This window comes from Protopterus annectens, chromosome 2.part0 (genome assembly GCF_019279795.1).
Source record: "Protopterus annectens isolate FY-2018-M chromosome 2.part0, PAN1.0, whole genome shotgun sequence".
Taxonomy (NCBI): Eukaryota; Metazoa; Chordata; order Ceratodontiformes; family Protopteridae; genus Protopterus; species Protopterus annectens.
Window position 1 is genome coordinate 740,924,111 of NC_056728.1, and position 22,855 is coordinate 740,946,965.

The following is a 22,855-nucleotide window of genomic DNA, read 5'->3' on the forward strand; positions in this document are numbered from 1 at the left end:
CCAGGGCAGCCAGCACACACATTCATTATTATGCCCTGGGCATCACACACGACCTGGCAGTTGATGGAGGGGTAACCTTTGCGGTTATAGTAGACCCTACCCCGCTCACCAGCTGGTGCTTTGATGTGAATGTGCGTGCAGTCTATTGCACCCACTACCTCAGGGTATTCCGCTATTTGCTGGAAGAGACGCATATTGCTGGCCAATACCTCATGGGAACTGGGGAACTATACATGATCACCGACATGTGCTGACATGGCATTCAGGAACTGGTGCAGTACCCTGGATGCTGATGCCTGTGAAATCCCCATCATATTGCCAGTTGTTCTCTGGAAGGTACCTGTTGCTAGTACTCTTAGGCCAACACATACCTTGGTTTCCACTGGGATGGGTTTCCCTCTGTTGGTTCTGTGTGTGAGGCGTGGTCTGTACAGCTCAACAATTTGCTGCATGAGGTCTCTGTCCACTCTATAGCACTCCACTATCTCCAGCTCATGTAGCCCCTGGTAGGTTACCTTGGGCCTGTACACTCTTCTCCATTGCCTCACTGTGGGTTGCTCAGCAGCATTCACATTGTCACCACCCTCAGCATGTTGCATATGTCGCCTTATAACAGCAATGGCAGCCCCTAACATTTCTTTGTCTCAGTAAAGCTTTTTCAGTTTTCACTTCTATTAACTTACTGCAGTGTTGCAGTGTCTCTGAGAAAAACATAGTGGAAAGTTGTTTGCTGAGTTTTAAGTGCTGGGCTGGGCTGGGCTAGTGTACTGCCTGTGTAATTGCCTGATTCTGATTGTTTTCACCTGCTAGCTCTGCTAGTCCTCCCTGTTTAACTTCCTACTATTTGTTGTGCTTCCTTTTCCCTTTCTGTTTCCTCAGGGGGCAGCACTGTGCAAACAAGTGCAAACAAGTGCACATAAGCTCACATGCGTGCACACATGCTTACATGGACTACAACTTGCTTATTCTTGCTAAAATGCATGCACACAGGCACAAACGCACTTACACTGGTTTCAACAACCTTACACTTGCTTACTCAGGCTTAAACGCATGCACACAGGCTTATTCAGTTTTACAGGCATGCACACGCATGCATACACGTTGCAGGCATTTCTACAAGAAACTTTAGTGTTGTTCATGGCATACACCTTCAATTTCTTGCCTTTAGCTAGGGTACCTGTTGACACACCTCTTCCAGTGATTAGTATCTGACAGCAGACACATGCCACTCTACTCCAATGAGCTTCACTTCTTTCAGATATACCCCCTTATGATGTCACCTATCTTCTACTCTGTTACACCCCTTATCCTACTCCTACACTCCACTGACTGTGCTCTTTTGCTATGTAAACTTGGGATTCGCTATCCTTACCCTCATTTGTATAAGATTGCCTACTAATGCTTGGTTACATCTCTTAGACTGAGCTTCCTCCCTTAGCAACCTCTACTCGGTAGCCATGTTGTCTTTGGACTGCCATTCCCTTGCATTGTATATTACGGATTGCTGTTAAATCCACATTTGTGGATTTTAATTATTGGTTTTCTGGTTTTTACAGTGCAGTGCATTTGCGCGGCACTGCGCTACACTTAAACATTGGCGATTGGGATAAAAAAAAATTATAATTTAAATATATAAAATAAATATAAATTTACATCGGTGAACATTGACAATGGCCATATTTTTGGCTATTGGCATGCTTCCTCGACTGGATGCACCTTTTTTTTGGAGCTGTCACAGCTCCGTTTTGCTATTTGCAGGACCGTACTCAGTTGTCAACGGAGTACATTTCTGCAAATAACACTACTCTTACTCGGACAGGTTAGGGTTTCCTGAATCGCAAATGTACCTCATTTGCATGCCTTTCATCAGCAAATGAGGTAATTTGCATAACCTAGACCTGTCTGTGTAAGAGGAGTTTTAGTAGCTCTCGTGCACGCCCCTGCCGGCTGTTCCTGGATCACTCGGTAGACATGTTGGCTGCATGGAGTCTTACTCTACTCTTAGACTCCGTGCAAGCCTTCGTGAATCTGGCCCTTAGTCATTTCAAACCCTTCTCTAGTACAGGTAAGAGAAAATGCTGACATTTCTGGTAGTCTGTTTTCAGATTGTTCACCACACTAGTAGTTCTTTGCCTTTTCATATGTGTTGGACATATTCTGCCTGACAGACTTCAGTGCACCATATAGAAGTTATTTGTGTGTTGTACTCAATATGTCACCACGGTGTATAATAGTAGATTTCTGTAAAGAAAAATAATCTTCATGGTGAGAACTGAATGTATTATTTCAGTAACAGTTTTTAAGCTTTGAGTAATTGTCAGGAAAATGTAACAACCTAACAAATACTCTTTAACAAGTCATTTCTCAATATAATCTTCTAAAAGTAACTTTTTTAATCTTTCCTCTTAGGTAACCTGGGTTGATTTTTATTGGGAAATCTGCATTACAACTTTGATGTCTATGTCACCCAGTTTTGCTCAAAGCAATCCAAAACTCTTGGCTCTAAAGAGTCGAGTTCAAGCACTTCCGGCTATTGCTGAATGGATACAAAGAAGACCTCAAACTGCTTTGTAAATGAACATATTTTGCTCATCAACTTCCTTTCCTCCAACCCATCTAACTGCATTATGCTTTCAGTACATTTTTAGGCAGCACTTTCATCGCAAATTAAGGAAAATATGTGAATGCAACTGTTACTTTGTTATATTAGTGTGTTCCTTTTATTAATGCTTAACATAGTATTTACCACTTTTCTCTCCTTTCTCTTGTTTATTTTTACTATTAACCATGACTCTCCCTTTTATCTTGTATACCTTTATTTACTCTAGTCTTCATTTTCTCCTACTCATGGTTGAACTTTCATCAGTTTGTAGTCTTTAACTTTGATTTTATACCAATATTATAACTCTTGCAACTTTCACTTTTTGCTTACAGCTTGTTCAGTCTTAATGATTCGCTTATTCTCAGCTACACATTCTCCAATATGACAAATAATGACTATTATCAGCTGCACATTCTCCAATATGACAAATAGCGACTATTAACTCAAGAAATGTTTTTGATAGCTTTCAGGTGCCTAATTGTCTGATACCATTGCTATCAAAGTTGTGTTAGACTAAGCTATAATGCTTCTAATTATTGCAATGAATATTTTTTAATTTGTCATTAAAATTCAGAATTGATTTTATCATTGTGCCTCAGTTCTTGGTCATTCCTGAAAAGGATAAGTTGATTTACCTGGATGACAAAGCAAATTTTATAGGGTTTCATTTTATGCTGAACACTAAATTTATGACATTCATGTTAAAATAATACCTATATCAGTTCTTGTATTTATGCACATGTGTACATATACAGATTATAAAAGTTAAAATAAACTTACAGATTCCACACCATCAGAAGTCAACAATGTACCATTTTAAAGGCAGGACACTTTGCAGATGTTTGTAAACAGGTCCTACTGTAGGATGGCAAGCCCCCATGTAGCTGCTTGGTGTGAGGGGTCTATGACCCACGGCCCCAAACTCGATAACCATTCAGAGATCAGCTTTCATAGGTTCATAGGTTAGTACTAAGCTAACTGCCCTTACGAGCCATTTTAAGCCTAGCCAATTGTCCCTTGTGAGACTCAAACCCTGCACCTTGTGTTTGCAAGGCAAACACCTTAACCATTAGGCCACCCTCCCAACCCTTCCTTTGAGATGTGTGCAAAACAGAATCTTTTTAACAATGCATCACACCTATACTGGAACTGGTGTGACCACAGAGATAGGATAATAAGACAACATAGATGGGTGCATGTGTGGGTGTCTTCCTACAAAAGTAACACCTCTGGTAACTGTATAGTTTAACATTTCAGAATAAACATTTCTAATTACTTTTTTAATTACTGATGTTTAGTGAATTGTTCTTTAGTGTTGACATTCCCATTTTTGTTGTAGTAACAGGTGATTAGGTGATGAAGAGTGGTGATCCATATATAAGGAATAAGTTATGAGAAGGTGTGATTTATTGTCTGGTAACACCTGACACCACTAGTGTATAATAAGACACAGGATGCTTCAAATTACTGCATATAGCATCAGGGATGCAGTCTTAGACAACAACAAACCATACCTTGGAATATGTGAATAGTGCCTATTAGCCTAATAGTTAGGTATCACCAACAGCAAGACCTAGACAACTAAGAAATCCTGCAGTCCTCAGCCTCTCCCTTTTGTCCCCTGACACAGACCAGCAGTGTCCTAGCTACATTACTCATTAAACTGAGCATGTCTCCAAATTCCATAATTATATCTACAGCAGTGATTAGGTGATGAAGAGTAGTGATCCATATATAAGGAATAAGTTATGAGAAGGTGTGATTTATTGTTCTTCATTAGCACTCTTCAAGAAAAATCTTGAGTGGATGGGAAATAGGAAATACACCCTGGGGATCACTTCTGTGTCTCTGCTTGACAGTGGCACATGAAAATAACTTTCTTGGGTGGCGTAAGCCATGGAACCTTGTTGGCTAGGCTTACGTAGGCCCTTGAGCCGATAGCTTAGTACCTACCTATGAACCTATGAACCTAAGCACCATGACTCACTTTCTCCACTTTTTTCTGCTAGTAGGGTAAAATCATACAGAAACATTCTAAACAGAGGTTTAATATGTCCCCACCTCTCACATTTTTAGCTGCCTCTACTATTGCAATGCTCATTCCTCCATAACAAAACAAATAATTTGCGTGAAAGGAGTATCCCTCTTTGCCCCTTGATATCATTCCATGATTACAAACTGCTGTGTTAAAAAGAATGTCACACGATGACTTTAAGTAAATTGTGTTTAACCATTCAATGAATGAATTAAAGATATTATTCTTCATTACCAAAACAGATAGGATTATTGCACAGAACCGGATGCTTTCCCAATATCAAACATGACTACCTGTTTATCCCCTCCTACTAATCCTTTCCACTTCAGGAAGAATGTCAGTCTCAACCAATTATCACATCACTGCTTATCCATGACAAATCCTTCTTGACTCTTCTGAGGGATACATAGAAGGACTTTGTCTAACTGACTAGGGAGCATCTTTGCTAATATTTTAATATCCAGCTTATTATTGAAATCAGTCACTAATTCCCTGTATCCCCTTAAATTTAGGTAGAATTACAATTCTTGCCTTTGACATCATGGGCACTACCTCTTTCATGTTTCTAATACCATTGTCCATTTCTGCTTCTAGCTCAGCTTACCTTTATATAATTATATGGAGAATTTCACAAGGAACCCATTAGGTCCCCCTGCCATCCCTCCCTTAACCTTATTAATGGTCTCCTGGACCTACTGCATAGATATCTCAGCTTAGAAATGCATATTCTAATAATCAGTAAGTATTCTCATTCTCTCATGTCCAGTTCCATTCCAGTAGGATTTTAGAACTCCCTGATGGAATTTTCCCCTGATTTAATGCATCTTTACTTGTTATGCCCGAGTTCCCTTTCTGATTTCCCGTCTGCTCCTTTCTACTTGCTTTACATTTTCAATGCAAATAATGTAGCATTTCTTTCATTCTGTAATCATCAAAGATCTGATCTTCTTATATTCTCTACATTGGTTGTATCCATTTTTAGTTGGCGAAAGTGATGCCTCTGTCATATCTCTTCTCTTTCAAGACCCCTATTCTCAAATGCAAATCTTTCTGCAGTGTCTCCAGGTCATCCCTCTCTAACAAGAAACCTTGTCCTCTTTTCTTTTTCTTATCTTCCTTTCTTCTACCATAATATGCCCTCTTATACTTGCTTTCACTCCATCCAACCAAGACTATCCTGCTTCCTTGGATACTGTCCAGAACATCCATGTCAATAATCTAATTTAATTGACTTTGCTTGCTAGGCTCTCTCCATTTATAATAGGTCTATCTCCAGCTCTTGTTGGAATGAGTGAAGTGCTGGATTATGTGCCTCATGGGCCTGAAGCTGAAAATTATAATGGGCCTACTTGATTGGTGTGGCAGGAACATAGGATTTCAGACTAAAGTGGGAATAGAAGCAGCAGGACCCATATCAGATATATGGGCCTGGAGCTGCAGCTCAATCAGTCCCCTTGTTAATCTTGCCCTGAGTGAGAATAATCTGCTATTGTAAACCCACAATATACTGAGGCATGGTCTGAAATATGCCTGCCCTTGATTTCAACGTTCTTACCTTTTATACATATCTTCTTTGCATAAATTCCATCCAGTTTAATCAATTGCTTATCCATCTACTGAAAGAAAGCAAAACTGCTTTTCCTCTTCATGACACCTCATCCAAATATCCATCCGTCACTCTGACAGAACTATACATTTTAAATGCTGCCATTTTGTTATGTGAAAACCTTTCTCTCAAATAGGATATCAAGGATATGATATACTGTTACAATAAAATCTGTTTCAAATAATTTCTACCTCCTGTCTGTCCTTGCTTCTTCTCTTTTCCTAAAATATCATTAAATTACTTTGGATCCCCGTATTTAACACATATGTTACCTATTTTCCAGTTCTGACCCCTTGTTTTCCCTAGCCATATTAGCCATCTATCTTTTTCACTAATAACAGCATTTTTCATACCCTTTCTAAACAAGACAACTACCCTCCCCTTATCCACCTTCTGGCTTATGAATAAAAGCGACTTGTTGAAATCCCCTGTTCTGTCATTCAATTGTAGCTTTAACCCCTAATCTGAGTTCTTATTCTTGCATTATTTAACTTGTCTCCCTATTGGTTTTCTGGAATTATTTCTTTCTTTTTACAGTGTAAGAACTCTCTCCTGCATTCCAAGACATAAACCAAAATTTCTGAAAACTAGCCGAGTTTGCAGTCTCCTCTCCTGTCTTTCTCACAGTGTTTATCAGTCATCCACTAAGCCCGAGGGAAACGTATCCTTTAACTAGTTAATACCTTTGCTTTATGTGGTCTACCAGGTGACTTTGAATGGTTGTTGACAGCAAGAACACAAGACATTATGTTCCATTCTAGTATACTGTTAAGCCTTTCCCACTTGAGTTCATAGTGCTTAAATAATGCCCTGGGCTGGCATACCACCACCCACACCTGGCAGCTTCCTTGCTGGCATTGCCTAAAAGGTTTCTTCTGAGGTAATATATTCAATGAGATAACAGTGGTGTACTGGTTAACATTGTTGCCACACAGAAATAGGTTCTACGGTTCAATTTTTAGCTGGGGAGCATTCTATGTGGAGTCTGCATGTCGTCCTTGCATTTGCATGGGTTTCCTCCCACATTCCAAAGATATCTGTCTGGAGTGTTTCTCCCTGGGCCTCCTCTGAAAATATGCACTGTCCTAGTCAGACTTTCCTGCTCAACAAATAATAAATAAATAAATAAATAAATAAATAAATAAATATGATGGGAGACATGACCTTGACATTTACTTGTTACTGGACATTATTACACCTATTACATCTAATTGCCATCCGTACGGCTCCGAGTCTTTCTTCTCTTAAGTAGGGTAAAACGTCCTTCTCTCCTTATGCACAAGTTACCTCACCTGAGTAGATGAGATGAAATCCTTAATAGAAAATAAAGGCTTTAAATTAAGTTTCTTAAGGAGCATTGTTGCCCTTTGAGTATAAAGATTTTATTTAAGGAAAACATTCATCCCACAAAACAGTAAACTGAGTGCTTACCTAAACATTCCAAAAAATGTTGAATGTCGAATTAAACAATCTATTTATAAGGGCACATATAAATATTGCAGTCTGTCATCTAACCTGAAAAAAGAAAGACTCTGCGTAGGCCATTGTTGTATGATGACACAGTCCCCGGGGTTCATTAACAATTGTGTAGGTTTTGCGCTAAGCCTACACAATTTAAGCATGTTAGCGTGATGAGCAGCAGCAGCAGTACTAATTAAAGTCACATGCTGCTTACCTCACCTACACATTTGCAAGCATCTTTTTATGGACAGCAATAGTGTTTGCAGCCATGAAAGGGGCTTGCAAGTACGAGCACAGAATATAAACTAAACAGCTTGCCTAAAGGCAAACATAATATACGAGCACATGCTGTAGCCCAAAAATATATAAGGGCAAGTACAGTGAAGGAATTCTGAAGGAGGAGAAGTAAAATGGAGGCACTGTACACAAATAACATTGGTTGTACTGCAGACGTAATTAAGCGGGGAGGGGAAATGGGGAAAATGTACTCATATACTGCAGGAAAATGTACTGAAGTGCCAAAGAAACATTTCTAACATAAATACTGACATATTGATGTAATGATAATTAATGTCAGTGACAGTACATGACTTATGCATATAAATAAAAGTGGACATGCTAGCAAAGGATGTAACAAGGATGTAAAGCTGCAGTGTAACAAAGGGGAGTCGATGTGATATACATGTTAATAAAACTTTGAGATGATATAACAGTTAGCAAGGACAGAAGCTACATTATGGGATGAATGCATAGACTACAGTTATTGCACATGGGATGTATATACAGGGAATTTATGTATGCAAGCCGACACCACTGCTGTATTCTCCACCTCAGCATGTATACACAAGAACAAAAGGACCTTACAGTTGTAATATCAGGTACATCACAAATGCACATGTTTTTGCAAAGAAATGGTGGCACCAATAGGTAAGGGGTTCATCATCTACGAGCATGTAATAGACAAGCAAGTGTCATATAGTTATGTAAATGCTACATGCCAATCTAATAACAAATAACATACATAAGTGACAAGTGACAACTCAGAGTGGATGACATTTCATGATTTCCAGTTTTCCACTGGTAATTTGCATGCATCTTAGACACTGTTATACTGGGCATGCCCACATGGAATTACAATGACAGTAACATAACAGAAATTCAACAGCACCAACACACAAGAAAATGTTATAACAGAGAACTGGTCTGGCAGCATGCCATACAGTAAGGAATGTTTAATGGAAGCCCTCATTTGCCATTAAGCTGTATAGTGTGACAATGTATAGTGTGACAAAAACAATTGTAGTGATAAAGAAACACCTGGATAAAGATATGCAGTACAGAGTATAATTATTTTGGAAATAGGTAATGCCTGTGAGCAATGAATGACGTAATAAACATTTACATCACTTCATTTTCAAACACATGCCAGGACAGACATCAGAGAGATGCATACCAATCGTGGACACCACACATACTAGTTGTGTCATGAAGAACACCATTGAGAGGTTTGCAGTGCTTTCCTATCATAAGGTGTATAGATACTGTCACTCGTCTAGTCAGGATAAAACAGACAAGTGGTTCTGGTTCAGTTCAAGCAACTTTATTACACACAAACACATCAGGAATGAGGCATTGTAACTTAAGCTTAAATAAACATAAACATACTGGCTACCGCACTCATACATGTTAATACTGGCTGTTCTCTCAAAATGGCACTGCTGCCTGCAAGTGCTCACTATTTATATGCACGTGCTTATATCTGGAAATGCTTCTTAAAGTTACATACACACACACACACACACACACACACACACACACGCGCACAGACACACACACGCACACACACACATTTGAGAAATAGATCATATACCAAATAACAGTATTCAATGACATGCAATGATCTTTTGACATGCAGTCATACAGAACTAATTCTTTGATATGCAATCATACAAAATTAGACACATATAAAACAATCATGTCCAGGTTGCTGTGTATTTTACACTAGGTCTAGAACTACACCCTGATTGTGTAATGTAAAAGTCAGAATTGGATCTAGCAATGGGGACTGTCTTCAAGGAATGTTCAACATTGGGGATAACTGGGACATCATCAGGAACGGGAATGGATACTGAGACATGTTCTTCTGTATGAACATTGTCAGGGTTGCTCTGAGATCTAGAGTCAGCATCACAGGTACAGTGCTGCAGTATTGTTTCTGACACAGGAAGAAGATGCCTGCAGTTTCTCCCTTATTCTATACCATCAGATTCCACTAAGTAGGTCTCGGCTCAGCACATATACCTCTCACTTGACCAATTTGATGAAATCTTTTCGCCTTTTCCATCCTCACTGTCTCTCCTTCTTTCAACGGACAAAGAAATCTGCTCATTTTCTCATAGCTGGACTTCTGAAAGGAATGCTTCTTAAAAAGTTGGGCTTTGACTGCTTTTTTGTTTTTAGCATTAGGCACCAACAAATGAGAACAGATAGGCAAGGTTGTTCTGGTTTGCCTAGATAGAAGTCTCTGAGCAGGTGAGCCAAGTCAGTTGTCATGGGGTATATTTCTGAGATTAAGCAAATTCAAGAAGATATCAGAATTGACACACTTTGACCTCTCTAGTAATTTCTTTGCACTCTGTACTGCATGTTCAGCAAGGCCATTTGACTGTGGATATTCCGGACTACTAGTAACATGGATAAAGTCCCACTCTTTTGCAAATTTCTGAAAAAATTGACTGGTAAACTGGTTGTCAGAAATAACTTTGTTTGGACTCCCATAGACTAAGAAATTATGTTTCATCTTAGTAATAACAGCAGTGGATGTTAGGTTAGGTATCAAATCAGCCTCAGACCAGTTTGAATAAGATTCTACCTACACTAAGTAATTGCTGATTGTTCCACTCAAATATGTCAGTGGCTACTGTTTACCCAGGTACTTCAGGAATCTGGCTTAACTGAAGTCATATTGAACAAGAAGAAAGCACTTTATTAATGTAATTTGATAGAGAAGGCCAAAATACTAGTCCTCTCGACCTTCTTTTGGTAGAATCAGAACCTGGGTGGCCACAATGCAAAATCTGAATATATTCACATTGTAAGGATATAGGAACAATAACCTTTGGACCTTTGAAAATGATAGCATCTTCCATCAGCATCTCATCTCTGTATGGAAAATAAGGTTGTATTTCTGGCGGTACACAGGATTGCTTTGATAGCCATCCACCATTGATGAAGTGGTTGAGCTTTTGCAAAATTGGATCAGTCTTTGTGTGATCTCTTAGCTCATCAGTTTTGTGGTAGAAAAATTATGGACTTCCAAGACATCAAAGTCAATACTCTTTGTATCAAGCTGTTCTGTGGTATTTCTTGTTGATCTGGATAAGGTATCAGCCAGATAAAGAAGTTTGCCTTTTGTATAGACCATTTTGAAGTTCTACTTTTGTAATCTAAGCATAATTTTTTTGTATTCTTGCTGGAGTAGTATGCAGAGACTTCTTTAAAATAGTGACTAGAGGGTGATGATCAGTTTCTGTTCGGATAGCTCGGCCATAGATATGATCATAAGAATATTGAGCATGCTAACACAATTGCCAAAAGTTCCTTCTCAATTTGAGCATACTTCATCTCAGTTTGGGTAAGAGTTCTAGATACATAGGCAACAGGTCGACCCTCCTGAAGAATAACTGCACCAGGACCGAACTTTAAAGCATCACAGGAATGAACTACTTGTTTGTGGACATCACAGTATCTCAATGTAGGTGGGTTGGCAATTTGCTGTTTGAGGTTATCAAATGCTCTTTGGTATTGTTCTAACCATGACCAGGTAACATTTTTGTGTGTCAGCTCTCTTAAAGGCACTGGTAACTCACTAAAGTCATAGATAAATTTGTCCAAATAGTTAACCATACCAAGAAAACACTGTCAAGCTTGGACATTGTCTGGGGCTGGCATCTCAAGAATGGCTGCTTGTTTAGAAGGGGCTGGTCGTAAGCCAATACAGGTAAATAAATGACCTACATAAGTAAATTCTGGTAATCTGAATTTACATTTCAGAGGATTGAGCTTTAATTTCACTTCACGCACTCTGTCAGAACTTTCCTCAGATTTCTGTCATGCTCTGCTTCACCATTGCCTCCAACCAGTAAATCATCAACTGCTATAGCACACGGAGTTTGCAAAAAAATTTGCTCCATTGCACGCTGAAAGACTTCACTGGCAGAATTTATTCCAAAAGGCATTCTGAGGAATCTGTATCTACCAAATGGGGTACTGAGTGTAGTCAGTAGTGAAGATTTTCAATCAGGCATTACTTGCCAAAATGAACTCTTTGCATCTAAGACAGAAAATACAGTGGCATTTGGCATGAGGGAAGCAACCTCCTTGACTGTATGCATAGGATGATGAGGTCTCTTTAATGCTTCAATCAAGTCAGTTGGGTCAATGCATATTCTGATTTCATCTGAACTTTTCTTATGAGCAGCTACTGTGCAAGACACCCACTCAGTTGGTTCTATGAATGGACAAATCACACCTTGCTACACCATTTTATCTAACTTTGTCCTGCATAGCTATTGGAACTCTCCTTGCTGGTCTGACCACTGGACTGACCTCTGGGTCTACGTTCATGAAGTATAAAACTGGGAAGTTTGCCTAACTTGTCGTCGAAAAAATCAGCATAGTCTGAGAAAATAGCATCAGTAAAACTGGGACTGAGACATGTACTTACAAGATGTACGTCTTTGGTAAAAGAAAGCAGTTTCATTCTCAAGCTGTCTCTGAGACCTAGAAATGACTGCACAGGTCTTCAGACTACATAAAATTGCAAGCTGTAACTGTTCCCAGCTGAATAGCATGAAAGCACTACTGAGCCTTTGGTTTGAATCTCTTCACCTCCATAAGCAACAAGCTTCGCACAATTGACCAAGTTAAGTTGCTCTCCAGCTCTCACTCTAGCAAATGTTTCTGCTACATCACATTACACTTTGAACCAGTGTCTACTTTGAGTTCCTTTAGCTTACCATTGATCAGGACAGTACAAAATACTTTATTATTTGCCAATAAATCTACTGCATTAACCTTTTCACTGACCACTGATACACATCTACATAGAAAGTAGGGTTGCAGCTTTCTATATGATCAACCTACTTTTTTGAGTGACCTTTCTTAATAACTGAATGAGGCTTGCTTGATTTACAAAACTTTTGAAAGTGGTTCCATTTTTTACACTTGTGGCATTGCTGACCAAATACTAAGCACTTCTCTATTTTAGACTCATGATTGGCACCACAGTTATGACATTTAACAATAAGACTTGACTTGGGTTTTGCTAGTTCACCCTAGTACTGCAATGAGAACCATTTTTCTGAGCTAGTATTGGAACTTGCTAGAAAGTTATGGGTCCTCCCTGGAAATCCTGCAGGGGTTGGAGCTGCCATGTGCTTAGGCCTGCTTCTGCTAGCCACGTGCTGCATGCTGTCTATACTTGCTGTAGAAGCTGCTGAAACTAAGCTCTTATCAGTTGTAAGCATACTTGTGTGCCTGTCTGTGAGCTCATGTATTTGACAAATCTCTATGGCTTTGATCAACACTAAATCACTGTCACAAAGCAAAATCTTTCTCACTGCAGCACTATTAACACCACACACAAGCCTGTCCTTTAATAACTCATCTTTCAATTCACCAAATCTGCATGTTTTAGCCTTATCTTTCAAGTTAGTGATATAAGCTGCAAAAGATTCACCTGGCCTTTGGTCTCTTGTATACAATAGGTGCCTCTCTAATGTAACATTTGTCTGAGGGTTGCACATTTCTCTAAATTTACATTTCAAGCACTCAGGGTCTTCCCTTGATTCAGTCGGTACAACAATATGGCAGTTTTCCCTCTCTCCTGTATATATTACTGGTGTATACAAAAATGAACACTCTCTCTCTCTCAATGGCCTCTCACCCAGCTAAGTTAAACAAAATGCATACCCCTGTGCATCTTTGTCAGAAAAAGCTGCTTGTATGAAAATATTGTATTCCTGCTGAAATACTCTCCAATTCTCTGCAATATAATGATCAAACACAAGTGGACTAGTTCTGCAAAATGCCTCTGCCATATCAATACACATCAGTGAAGTTGCTTGAAATTATGTACAAACATGCACACATAAATATATGCCAGAATTTTATGCCAGAACTTGCAATTATGCCCAATAGCACAACAGAATCTTTGAAATAACTGCACTTTGCCAAATAAGACTCCATAGCACAAGAATACTTTAAAATCACTGTAGTTTGCAAAACTACTCCTTATCAGTGTAAGAAATACTTTGAAATGACTGTACTTTGTGAATAAACTGTACACAGCAGAAGAAGCTCAGTGTAAGAAACACTTCAAAATTAATGTACTTTGCAAATAAAATGTACACAGCGCAAGAACTTTTCAAAATGGCTATATTTTGTGAAATAACTCTGTACAGTGTAAGAAACACTTTGAGATAATGGCACAGCACAAGAAACTCTTTGATATGACTGTACTTTGACTATACTTTGTAATATAACTGTACTTTGCACACAGTATACTCTGAAATAATTGCACCGTAATAAAGCACACACTCAGCAAACACTTCACACACTCTGAGATGCTTCGAACAATTCTAGTTATGCTTTGAATGGCTTCGGCCAATGCAAAATAGTAGTTTATGCCCAAAACACACCCCAGGATTCATGAAGCTTGGCGCAAGGCCAGCGTTAGGCTTGCGCCGACCGTGCGGCATGAGGATGGTGCAGTAGCGCCAAATGCATAGTAATTAAGGTGCGCCGCTGACACAGCCACGTGCACAGGAAAGGAGCGTGAGTGCAAAGGGCGTGTTGAAGTGCTGTATGGAGGCGTGGAAATGGCAGCTGTCGATGTGCAACCTAAAATGCTTGCATATAACAAGTTGCAAGATAGTAACCATGTCAGTGTCCCTGGATAATGAAACGTATGCAAAGCATGCATGAAAGTACCTGCGAACACAAAGTGACGAAGCAAACAGAAATGCACAGTAGGGAATAACGGGTCCCTATCCCATGAACAAATGACATGGAAGACCGTGTGGCCGTAGTCCAACGCAGTGTAGATAGCCATACCAAGTGGAAGTGAAACGCATCATATGTTAGCGATCCACCAGTAGGTACATCCAGCCCAATGGTGAGGGTCACCAGCTGACCTATAATGTGAGGGTGGGTACACAGCTGGGCAGATGTGTCTATAACACAATACATGAGAAATGTAGATATCTAATGACCGTACGTTCGAATTATATCCCACAAGGCATGTAATAGTCACATACAAAAGGTATGTCTGTATTTCACATACCAAATGTGATAGGAAATAGAATAAGCATGTAAACGAAACAGAAGGAGCATGCAAACAGCCACAACAATAAGGACACATGTAGGCTGAAAGGGACAGTATTAGCCGTACCTTCGACTAGTATTACCACCTGTCCCACATTGCGAGCGACAGTCCCTCTTTGGGCAGTTGTGTCCTGACAAAAACCTGTAACAATGGCAAATGTCCTGAGATTATAGGACAAAATTATTTCCTATATGTTATGTAATAGTTGCATTAAACAGGTTTTCTGTATCTAAATTACATAAATGTTATAAGAAACAGAATCAGCAACTGAACTGCTACAAGAATAAGCTTTTATATAGGCAAGAAGTCTAAGTTCTATCCTGTGTACTGACCATGGGTATGTGTCAGCATGTAAAATGTGATGTGTGTACCAAAAATGTCCCTCTTTAGCCAATTAAAAAGGTGGCAACCCTACCATCGACTGTGGGGAGGTGTTGTCCACTACAGTCGGATATGTGTACGGAATATATCCCATCCTGGACATAGGAAAAGGTGGCATCCTACCAATGAGTACAACAGGCCGCCAAAATCCGGAAGTCAGTGGTACAAGCCCAGCTTGTCAAGATATGTCACAGTCGAACGGGTAGTACCCGGGTATACCAAACATGTAATGAAAGAGAAGTATGGGCGTGTACCTATGTGCGTGAGGTATAGCATGTGGAAAGCAAACATGGCAGGGTAGTCCACACAACCATACAGGTACCAGACACGTGTAGGGTATTCAATGTGTTACTCTGGCCATGTCATGGGCCAACAACCAAAGCACTGATGTATGGGGTATGAGGAATCTGTGTGTGTGGGGTGGATGGGTAATGGTACAATCCTCCAAGGCAATACTGTGTCGTATGCAGAATAGGTGAACCGGAGGTGTATGAGGGAGCAGCAGGTGAGGCTGAAAGAAACACAAACACATGTATAAACAGCTGCAATGCAACCAGACAGGCCATACTGTAGAACACAATCCCACAAACAGATGAATATTGAAATGTGCGATACAAATGTATAGATATGTCACCGGCACATACCCACAGATTGGTCCTGATGGAACTGGCCATAACAAATGCAACACACCTGGATGGAACTGGCCATAACAAATGCAACACACCTGGATGCATAATGGACTACCCAGCATCCCCTCCACATCCCACAACCCACACCCGTACCTGAACATCCACCAAATCTAGCCGTACTTGGCCTACTAGTGTGGTGCAGCCACAGCTACACATAGTGACCACTACGCATATGTAGTAGGTAGTGTCACCCTAGGCGGTTGCAGGATTGCACATGACCTCAGCACATTGTTGTAACTCAAAAACGATGTTCGGTATACCTCTTGTTGTGGATTGGTACAATTTTTGGATATCCCTCATGGGATACGTAACCTGTGTAAACATTAGAATGGAAGACACGAAGTCCAGTCCTGTAGATATCTGGACAGAAGTTGGAATGTGCATTAGAGGTGTATGACACTGTCCAGCCCTAAGTGGTCATGCATAACCTACTACCCAGGATCAAACATTTGCCCGTGACGCACGTGTCCCAACATGAATAAGCGGAAATATATTGCACACATTCGCATAGTGGCAAATGGTATAACGGTGATGAAGGCACTGACGTAAACAGGATAACCCTGATCTACTGTGCGAGGGACACTTAATGTGTGTGTAGGTGTGACCGACCATACCTGTCAACCTCTGAGAGCAAGATATCTGGACAAAGCCGTGAATAACAGTATACCTGTCAACCTCTGAGAGCAAGATATCTGGACAAAGCCATGAATAAAAGTGGGACAAAGGCCCAAAAGTATGGACAATTTGTAAAGAAACTGAGAAAGTTGATAGAATAATAGTTTGTACATTGTCATTAATTTCCTGAAGAGTATGAAGTCTGAAACTCAACTCTGTCATTATGTTCTCACATCAGTCTTTAAAGACTAGCTACTGATTTGCCAGAAGACAACAGTGTATTACAGAGGTCCATACATATGTACAGTAACAAACCTTCACAGTTGTTTACTGTACCACTGCATACCTGTAGTTAATGCATGCCCAAAATAATAATCCTCGTATGAATGTATACAGGAAGTACTCAAATGTGAATGGGAATACCCCTCACCGTGGATTATGTATTGTAACAACCCCCAGCCATATTATGTATTGCCAACATAAAAAGCTGCGGACAGGTGCTGAAAGACCTGTGTCTGTAAACACAGGTAAACCTCTATAAAATGGACAAATTCTGTCCATGTGCTTCATCTGACATTTGAACTCGGTCAGGGCAGTTCCGTTCACCAGGTGGACAAGCCTAAACCCAGATCACCACAGGAACACCCTGACAATCAAAGACTTGTATGTGCCAGGAATATAAGCCTTGGAGTTCTGCATATCCTTGAAGTGATTGAATATGCAGCTTGGGTCCAGAGCAGTAGGGAATAGGGAATGTGTAATATGTAGTACTGCATTCTTCCCAGCAGGAGAATGGATGCCTGTGTTGTAAGTGAAGCGGTGAGGCATATGTTAATGTAGCTATGTACTATGGGTATGCATATAAATGAGTCAGAACACCAACAGTGTAGTGGTTACAGCATCCAGCCAACGTGAATGCAGTCCCGGGTCAACTACGACTACAGCACATATAAGTTAATGAATGCGTGTGTGCTGTAAAGACATTTAAATATGTAAAGGTGAACATGTGTTTCACATATGTCTGTTAACTGGATTACAGATATTGTACTGGTACCATCACAATTAAGAAAGCCCACATAAGCACAAAGACTTAGTAAACATATGTAACCCACAATAAGGATATGCAAGTGCGCCTGCGCGTGTGTAATCCGCTCACAGCATAGCAAATGAATGCTGTTTTCTACACATCTATATATCCACAGACTTAACCTAAATAAATATATGAAATAAAGAATGTACAGACATATATATATAATTGTGTGTGTGTGTGTGTGTGTGTGTGTATATATATATATATATATATATATATATATATATATATATATATATACACACACACACACACACACACACACACACACACACACACACACACACACATACACACACACACACACACACACAAAATTACATTAATCGATATATACATAACAAACATAGAAACATTTGTCCTTGTAGATATAACACATGTACATAAATAGGTTACTTCATAGCTATTATGGATATACATACAGACATGCAAGAAAGGTAAATACACTGCTGCTTTCCAAACCATTGCCCGGAAAGTACCAGTGTGCCAAATCTGCATGTTCAACTCTTGGATATGTGTCCTTTGCAGGACTCCAAAAAGTGGTTGTCTACAGGCAACGGCCAGTAATAATCAACGCAAAGGAAGTCACATCCGTAGCTACAATGTAGCTGTACATGCAACAGTAGCTTGTGCAAGGGTAATAACACATGGGTTGACAGAATGTATGACATATGTCCTGATACGCGGAGAGTGGATAGTGCTTAAAAGTATCTTCATACTTTATTATCGCTCACATTAAATATGTCTTATGACTACTGTGGAGGGGTGTCAGGTATGGGAATCATGGGTATGCAATAATGGGCCTAGGTTCACAGGTGTTGGTTGGCACAGATTTATTAGGTCCACCCCATGGGAGTGATGAATATTCCTATGTGGGTATAGCACATGCCTATACCTTCCAAAAATGAAGAACCCATCTACTGGATATTGTGTAAACCATTGGGGGAAGACGTAGGGACTTATATCAGTGTCATGTAAGCGATTATCATGGACGTACATGCTTACGAATAAGATGGTAACCATACCTCTCAACCTTTCAGAATAAGACATCTGGACAAAGGCATATTTAAATAAGTACAAATAGGGACTATGTTAAATATTCCTCTGACAAAGTTAGAACGTTGATAGAATAATGGATAATTCATTAATATTTTGAGGGTTATTAGTTATAAACTACTAATGTCTGTCATTATTATCTAACCTCACAGTCCTTAATGGCCTGCCACTAATTTACCAGAAAGGCACAATATTATAAAAAAAAGGAACAACATTATAAGTCTAAGTTCAGGACATTTACCCAAAATGTGTACAGTTGAGAGGTATGAAGGTAACTCTGTCCTAAATAAATGTACAGAACTAGTGATATCAGGTGGGCAGGTGTGAAGAAAGACGGGATGACAAATGACAAAACATGTATAAGTCAAAAGCATGTACCTTGATAATTGTGAATGAATACATATGCCCTGTGATAGTCAATGTGGAAGGTTAATAGTGTCCCTCAGGGTGCTATGCAGTGTCCCTGATACAGTGTTCAGTCTTCCACACACGCATGTGAGTTCTGCCACTGACAGAAAGCGCAAATACCGGTGAACACATAAGGTAGATGATAGCATAATATGTTTTGATTTGCACATGTTGGCTTTTGTGAGGAACACAACACTCTTGGCGGGTGTGTCCTGCAAAAGGAATGTAATGGCATCTGGCCTGTGATTTCTTCTTGTGTGTAGTGTTTATTTATTTATTTATTTGTTTATTTATTTTACATTTGTTTACCGGGTTAGTCCGACTGGATACATATCCCTTTTCAGCAGAGACCCGGGGAGAAAAGCTCCACACTTGAAGAAAAACAACAACACTACATAGACATCATAAGGAACAATCATAGTATACAAAGTTCAGAGATACTCAGTTACAAATACACTCTATTTAATTCCGCAAATACATGAGGAGTAAAAACCCCAATATTAGGGTAGGTTAATAAGTGATGAGGTTAGAGTTTTAGGTCACTAGGGAGAAGGATATATGGTTATTCACAGGTCAATTCTATGGTTATATGGAGGGGGCCATCTATGAGGACCCACGTGAATTAGAGAATAGGTTTAAAGGGATCTAGAGAGATTTTAGGTGGAGAGTCATTAAATAATTGTGTGTGGGTGGAAGGCAGTTATATGATCAGTCAGGATTGTCACAAGGGCATAGCCAATGGGTCTTAAGTAGTGACTTGAAACTAGTTTTAAACTGGCTGAGGGAAGTTGAAAGTCTTAGGTTATTAGGAAGAGAATTCCAGAGCCTTCCGATAGAATTGGCATAGATAGCATCACCTCCTGAGTTATTTGATTTCATGGTTTGTACCAGGACACTATTAGAAGATCAGAGGCAATTAAGGTTGGAGTAGGGGGTCAGGAGTTTGTTCAGAGAGGGAGTTTTATCAGGTTCCATAATTAATTTAAATGCTTCTGTAAGTTGGTTGAATTTAAGAAGGTTAGTGGTGTAATAAAATTATATATCTTGTATCAGAAACAGATACATGTTATGGAAACAGTATTATCGACTATACTACTACAAGAAAACTCTGGAGGTACGAAATGTGCTGAAGTAGTCAGTTTAGTATTGACTGCAGGTATGTGTTGACATGGCAAATGTCACAGCTGTATATATAGTACCTATAGGGCTGCCACAGTTACAAATGATGAAAGTGGGAGCTGTTTTGTAGAAATGTCAGACGTAGCAGGTCAAAACATACCTACAGCCATGCATACTCCAAAAATAGACATATTAGCACAGAGCAAAGCTTAGGCCAGGGGTCATGGAGCCTTGGCCGGCATGTACAAGTAGAGAAAGAGTAGAACAAGGCAAGATATCTGCCAAGCTATTCAGCAATATCCTGTAGGGGCGTGTAAGACAGTCCCTAAACCGAACATTGCACGGACAAAGTTAGGATATGCAAATTACCCCATTTGTAGGTGAAAGCTATGCAAATGATGTAAATCTGCGATACATGAAACAGTAAGCTGTCAGTGCAAGAGTAGAGTTATGTGCAGAAATGTACTCGGATGTTAAACGAGTTACGTTCTGCAAGTAGCTAAACGGAGCAATGTCAGCTGCAAATAAAGGATGAATTCAGTTGAAGATGCATGCCAATGGCCAAATATAAGGGCAGTGGCATATTTTTCCATTAGAAATTAATAAAACTCTATTTGTCCTCCCCTGATCTCCGGTGTGTAAGTGTAGCGCAGCAGCGCGAAAATGCGCTGCACTTTTAAAACAAGAGAAATATTTAAAATACACATAGAAATTGTAATTATCATTAACAGTTAGTTCGGCATGCAGGTGAATGGCAAGCTGAAGACAAGATGGCTACTGCGTACTGGTTGCTATGTGTGGAAGCGCTCTCTCAGAGATTAGTAGGCAATCTGATGCAATTGAGGCTGAGGATAGTGAATCACAATTTGCCATGCCATATGGGCCAAGCCACTACAGTGGAAGAGTAGGTTAAGGGGACTATCAGAGTAAAAGATAGGTGACATCATGAGTGTGTATGTATAAAACACTGTAATCCTATCGGAGCAATGTGTCACATGTTTGCTGTCAGTTACTCATCAGTGGAAGAGGCGTGTTATGATTTATCCTAGGTACAGTCAGGAAACTGATGGTGTATGCCATGGATATCACTGAAGTTTCTTGCAAACCTGCTGACAGTGTGTTCGCGCCTGTGCATGTGTGCGTGCATGTCAGCCCGTGTGCATGCGTTGAAGAATGAGTAAGCTAGTGTAAGCATGTTGAAGCCCGTGTAATGTCGTGTAAGCCAGTGTATGTGTTTGTAAGCATGTATAAATCTGTACTACACACATCACACACGTACTGCACACTCTGAAACACATGCTGCCAATACTACACACATCAGTCAAATGGCACATGGATGGATAATAAATCTTCAGAATCAACAATGCTGTAAACTACATAACATTGATGGTCATAGCTGCAATACATCATGCCTGCTTACATACACCTAGAAGGATATCACACTTTGTGTTAACAACATTTTAACATTAATACAGAGCTATAAAGCTACCCTGAGCATCAGCACCATGTTAGTCTGTTCCTGCATCTATGTTACGCATTACAGGTGATGGCACAGGTGTCATCATATGCACAGGGTATGGTGTTTCTTTCCCAGAGCTTGTCATTGAGCCATCCAATCAACATGTAAGTATGTGTGTGTGTGTGTGTGTGTGTGTGTGTGTGTGTGTGTGTGAGGGACAACAGTGTTTGCATGGCCCAATGTTGATGCAATGTGTGTATGTATGTGTTAGCCCTAGCTGTTTGTTTCATGTGTGTGTGTCTGCATGTACACAGTTTCAGCATGTGTCATGCATATACAGGAGGTTGTGGGACAGTCACAGACCGTACCTGCCAGGCTGTACAGATCGCCATTACTGGACATGGACACCCTGCATGCATTCAACAATATTCCAGTCCTGCACCTGTCAATGTATACACATACATTCTTGGGATCTGTATCACAACCTGTGGATAAACGGGAGTCAGTAATGTTAACCTGATTTGCATAGTAGTGTCAGGTAATACATAGTTATAAGAGCCATACTCATCCTCCAAAGTAATAACCACTGCTGGCTGTTGCTGAGATGTGCACACGACTGTTTAAAGGTGCTGTACTAACATTGTTGTTAATGTCCCTTGTAATACCCAGCAACAGAATAACTGGTCACTACACAACTATAACCCAGGATCACTACAGCACACAGTATGTGCACTATCACAGAGCCATAGCAGATTTACATACATCAAAGGTGTTCACGTACAGATAGTACAGCACATACAATAGTGCTAATATCCACATACATATCAATATCTATCTACATTACATATATATATAAATAGATACACACACACACACACACACACACACACACACACACACACACACACACACACACACACACACACACACACACACACACACACTTG

At 39.9% G+C, this 22,855-nt stretch overlaps 1 protein-coding gene across 2 annotated transcripts in view; it reads left to right on the plus strand.

Annotated features, from left to right (window-relative positions):
• Window positions 1-3,187, plus strand: part of HPGDS (hematopoietic prostaglandin D synthase) — a 648,072-nt gene extending 644,885 nt beyond the window's left edge. For both annotated transcript variants that reach the window (XM_044061059.1, XM_044061060.1), the window contains exon 7: window positions 2,410-3,187. In XM_044061059.1, coding sequence (XP_043916994.1) covers window positions 2,410-2,574 — 165 coding nt within the window. In that variant the 3' untranslated portion in view covers window positions 2,575-3,187. The remainder of the gene's footprint in view (window positions 1-2,409) is intronic.
• The last annotated feature ends 19,668 nt before the right edge of the window (window positions 3,188-22,855 follow it).